The following is a 5,294-nucleotide window of genomic DNA, read 5'->3' on the forward strand; positions in this document are numbered from 1 at the left end:
GACTTGCCTTTGAGAATTGGACTAAAAGTGCTGAGGATCAAGTGGTCATGCTTCAGTGCCAAGTCCAGAAGCTGCAATTTTAGGTTGAGGAGAACTAGGCCACCTCCAATAGAATTGTTGAATTAGATATCGAGCTTCAAGAGACGCTAGCCCGGAGAGGAGAGATGTTCATTGAGGGCTAAGACTCAGTCAAGAAGTAGCTGGTGAAGTGGTTTCCTTTTGAAGACTTTTCTTGGATAGATGATATTCTTTCCGAGGAGGAGGGAGAATGAGGACAAGCATGAGGAGAAGAGGATTGATAATATCGATCAAGCCTCTGCAGAAAGTGTAATAGATGTAGAGAATGCTAGTGTGATTGACACTCCTGGAGTCATCCCTCCTCCTTTGTAATTTTACTGAGGCATAAATGAAAATATTTTTCTCATATTTTTATTATCTTTGCATTTGTATGATCGGTACTCGCCCGTAACCCTCTTTCCTTTATTGTCAATCCAGACTTGAATGACTTATAAGAATTGCCAAAGGGTAAACTCCCGATCATATCGCCCAATCATTGGTTTAACAACTGGCTATAAAATAATTTGTTCCTTTTGTAAAACAAGACCAACACTAGGATATGTGGTCCAGCGGATACCCACCTTGCAGCAAGAAAGGGCTTGGAGAAATCTGTATATGGGCTTAACACCCAATCGTTGAACTTAAAGGATACCTACCTTTGATAATGAAATACCTTAGAAAATTTTATATTCATCAAATGCCTTTAGAAACTTTTTATAGGGGACTAACACCCGATCCTTGAGCCTGGCGAGATCCGCCTTATAGCCCTACATGAATGCTTTGATTAGTGGGATCAATGCCCAGTCTTTTGATCTGGTGAAACTCGTCATTTGGCCTGGCAAAAGTGCCTTAGTTAGTGGAACCAACACCCAATTTTCATACTTGTTTCATTTTCATCTGATTTTACTCTAATATTTGTTCAACCTCTTTTAAAGAAAATATAGTTTGAGAAAGTTCTCTAGGATGAGTTGATGTACATGAGAAAGAGGTAGTTGGAGTTTTTGATTTTGCAATATCAGAAGATCAATCCAAAACTACAAACCATCCTCCCTTTATTGCTTTTAAAAATTTTAATTCACTTATTCACATAAAAAGCAGACTGATTTTCAAAATTATCATTAATATTCTCAATAATAACACTTAAATAAGCTTCTTAAGTGCAAAAAAAAATATAATAGATATTTCATTAACCATACACAATAAATGATAATATAACAATTAGAAAAATAATGTGCTAATAATAAATATTTAGAAATTAACTTACATAAACTCATTGTGATTTTCCATCAATGGAGATACATTTACTCTCCTTTTTTGTGTAAATTACACAAAATATTTCAAGTTGAGTTGGTGGTCTACTTAACTTATTTGCCAAAAAAAAAAAAAAACAATCACACAACACATATGATGCATAAATAATTCCTAATAATTTAGATAAAAAATAAAATTTTATAAATAAAAATAAAAAATAATAAAGTTATACTAATCTATTCTCATGAACTATTTTTATTGAATCAGTGTTTCATAATAATCTCATCTTTTTCTATATTTCTATTAGTTTTACCAGCTTTTAATTTCTTCTTCCACTCTAGTATACTGCAATAGACAACAAGTTAATTCTATATTTCTGTCTCTATCCAATTTGATTCTAAATTGTGTAGATAAGAAATATTTATCTTCATGTGTTTATGCAATATTTCATTTTTATCTCTATTCAAAATGACTCACATGCTTTCCTTGTCAACTTTTCCCCCAACAATTTGAAGTATATTTTCTTCACTCTTATTTGATACATATCGACTTTATAAATAACAATCAATATTTAGTAAATTTAACAAACTTAAAATACATACAAAAAATATAAAGATATCATTTGTATTTTACCCGAAAAAGTTTGAAGTATTCATCTTTTGTCTTTAGAAATATTTCTGCTCAAGTTTTCTTTGAAGTAGAGTATTGCATTTTAATGTCATTAGTGATTGATCTAGTAACCATAAAATCCAACAATGATTATCCATTAATTCAATGAATTTTACTTTCATTCAAAATCAATTTAACAATTTTTATACTAATTTAATTTTAATTTAATAAAATTACTCTAAATATATAATAATTTAACAAATCAAATACATTAATTAATTTAACAAATCCAATACTAATTAACAACTTCGATAAAAATGGATTTAATAAATTGTTATTTATTTTTATTTAATTAAACACGAAAAATTAAAATTAAAAATTAAAATAAAATATATTTTTTTTATTTTATTTCTCCGCTTAAATTTTATCTAAATGAAGTGTTAGAGAAAATTAAAAAAAAAAGAAAGAAAGGGAGATAATTATAAGTTATATATATTCATTAATTATATAAAAAATTATTTTTTAATCCCCTGAAAATATTTATTAATTAATATTTTAATTTTAAAAAATATATTAAAATATTATGATATTTAAAAATTTATTAATTAATTTTTTATTAATTTTAATTATTAAATATTTCATTATTTAATTTTTATAAATATTTAATTTATGTCTCTAAAAATATTTTAAATTTTTTATAATAATTAACTGTTAAAATTAATTGGTAGATTTATTAATAAATTTTTTAAAATATTAAAAATATTTTAATATATTTTTTAAAATTAAAAAATTTTTATATCATATTTATTAAATTATAATTTTCCGTCAATTATGTTGGGATAAAAGAAGAAACGATTAATTGCGAATTTCCAACTAGAATATATATGAACGATGGAAAATCAATGATCAAAAATAAAAATATTTTTCTTCCATACCTAATTAACTTGGATTATCTAAAAGAGAGTATTCAAACGTCCACTTCCATGTATAGAAATTGAAAATCATAGTGAAATTTGATTTTACCCTCAGATAATTAAGAACACCGACCACAAAACGAAATAGAGCACGTGACAGGCTTTTGACAAATATCAAGCACATCTGGCAAGCACTAAGCCGTTCTTATCTTTTATGAATTTGTCCATATCTTTATCTTCTGACACGTGACAACGCAATATATTTACACCTTCTGACAAGTCACACGTCACTCTCGAAACCGACACGTAAAATATTTATTAGAAACCGTTCAATAATTTGTTTTTATTTTTATTCCGTGAAGTTACTAGAATTTTCTTGATGCGCTCTTCCTTCCCAATAAGGCAAGCCGGACAAGTGGGATAAATTGCTATATTCAACAATTTATCAATCATATATTCGGTGACGTTACGTTAAGAATTTTTTTTTAACAGTAAGTTTAATTTGATAAATTTTATATTTTATTATTTTAATTTTTAATTTTTATTTAAAAAAATAAAAATAATAGAATATTTATATTTATATTTATTTTATATTAAATATTAATATTTTATTTAAATTTAAATTGATTGAATTATTTTGATAATAAAATTTTATTTAAATAAATAAATGTGCCCTAGAGAAAACACACATTTACACACATACTTGGCTTCTTTCTCTTCGTTATTTAACTATTAGGTAAATAAAAAGAAGTCATTAAAACAACAACACAAAAGATTAAGAGTTCACACGGGGGTGGATAACTCCTACCCTTTAAATAAACTTCCAAATATAAAATACACGTACTTATTCTAAATCTAATTGGTTGAAGGAATAATAATGGAGTTTTTGGTAAGGTTGGACTTGAAGACTTCTGTAAACTGGGGTGTCAGATTAAGAGCAACTTGTGAAACTACAGGGGAAATGGCATTCCACACTGACTGCTTAGTCGCAAGCTCCTCAACACAAAACCTGCAAAAAAAATATCATCAATCAAAGATTTTACAGCAAATTACAATTAGAAACACGAAAATTATACTTACTCTGTAGAAGTTAAAACAGAGAGAAACTCCAGCCCTTCACTGCCTGCAATTTCAGCAGCAGCGAAGAATTTTGGCACTACAAACATTTGGCCAGCCTTTATGTTGGTGTCCAGGACTCGCTCACCATTGATACCCACAATTTGTACACTTCCACTCCCTTCAACAGCATAAATAAGTAGAGTTGCTGCATCGGTAGTGAATGTCGGCGAGTACATGGCATTAGCCTCCAGTTTCACTTGACTCACACTTAACCCTGCTTGCTCAAGCAACGGCAGTTTATATGACGTTAGTATCTTCAAGATACCGCCGTTTTTCACGTCAACATTAGCTGATGCAGCGTCGATGTTATAAACCATTTTATGATGATGGTCCTTGTGAGGGTGTGGCATGATGATTCCTTCTTCTATCTTGATGATTAACGAACCAGTTTGGCTTTTAGCGAGCTTCTCTGCTTCTTCCTGGTTCTTGAGATTATATGCTCGACGAGTGAATTCAGATGAGAATCCTGCCATTATTCCTATACCTCCAGATAAGAAGAAGTAGGTGAAGTCTCCAGGAACGTAAGCTTTGGAAGTTTCTCCCAAGAAAACCATAACAAATTCTGAATCTCCATTATTATACCACCATGAGGTAGCTCCTAGAGGCACTGGTATTACATCTCCTTTCTGAAGCTTTAACACTACCTCTTTTGAAGAATTAGCAAGCAGCATTCCCGTTACTCCTTCAGTACCTGCATGTTAAAACTTATCAAATCAATCATCTGTGTGATTAATGGACAGGTGAAGTTTGGAGACTTGCCTTTAAGAACATAACCAATTTTGGAGGAATCTGCATAGTGGGGAAGAGCAAAACCACGAGGCTGGAGCGCAAGCTTTGCTCCCCCAACCTTCAACTCAGCCAATTCTGAACTTGACCAAGTGTCGTATGATCCACCTTCTCCTTCAAATATTCTTTTCTGGGGAAACTTTGGGGACAAGTCCAAACCCATGGCCAACGCTATCAAACACAATATAGACTCTTAGAGTTTCAACGGAAAAAAGAATGAGAAAGATAGGGAGAAGGAGCATACCTCAATTAGTTTATATAGAGATACAAGATCCAGCAATGGTATAGAAGATGATAAGCTAAATTTCAATTTTATGATAAAATTATTACTTAATCCTTGGGAATAATTTATTAATTAATTCATTAATTTTAAAAACTATGTTAAAGTATTTTTAAAATATAAAAAAAATTATACTAATTAATTTTTCATTAGTAAAAGTTTATTAATTAATTCTTTTATTAGTTTAAAATATTAAACATTTCAAAAAATTTAAATATTCTTAATATTAAAAATTTAATTAATAAATTTTGTATAAAATTAAAATACTATAATTTTTT

At 29.3% G+C, this 5,294-nt stretch overlaps 1 protein-coding gene across 1 annotated transcript; it reads right to left on the reverse strand.

Annotated features, from left to right (window-relative positions):
* Positions 1-3,568: 3,568 nt before the first annotated feature.
* On the reverse strand, positions 3,569-4,964 carry LOC110624082 (legumin type B). Its single transcript, XM_021769158.2, has 3 exons — positions 4,710-4,964; positions 3,912-4,641; positions 3,569-3,840 (listed from the first exon to the last, which is right to left on the reverse strand). Exons 1-3 carry the CDS (start codon positions 4,897-4,899, stop codon positions 3,687-3,689), a joined length of 1,074 nt encoding a protein of 357 aa, XP_021624850.1. The 5' UTR covers positions 4,900-4,964; the 3' UTR covers positions 3,569-3,686.
* Positions 4,965-5,294: the final 330 nt, after the last annotated feature.

This window comes from Manihot esculenta, chromosome 10 (genome assembly GCF_001659605.2).
Source record: "Manihot esculenta cultivar AM560-2 chromosome 10, M.esculenta_v8, whole genome shotgun sequence".
Classification (NCBI taxonomy): Eukaryota; Viridiplantae; Streptophyta; class Magnoliopsida; order Malpighiales; family Euphorbiaceae; genus Manihot; species Manihot esculenta.

Coding starts and splice junctions, on each gene's coding strand:
- LOC110624082 (XM_021769158.2), bottom strand. CDS start 4,899: ATGGGTTTGGACTTGTCCCCAAAGTTTCCCCAGAAAAGAATATTTGAA. Junction 4,642..4,709: donor AATTGGTTATGTTCTTAAAG/GCAAGTCTCCAA, acceptor TTTAACATGCAG/GTACTGAAGGAGTAACGGGA. Junction 3,841..3,911: donor TCTGTTTTAACTTCTACAGA/GTAAGTATAATT, acceptor TTTTTTTTGCAG/GTTTTGTGTTGAGGAGCTTG.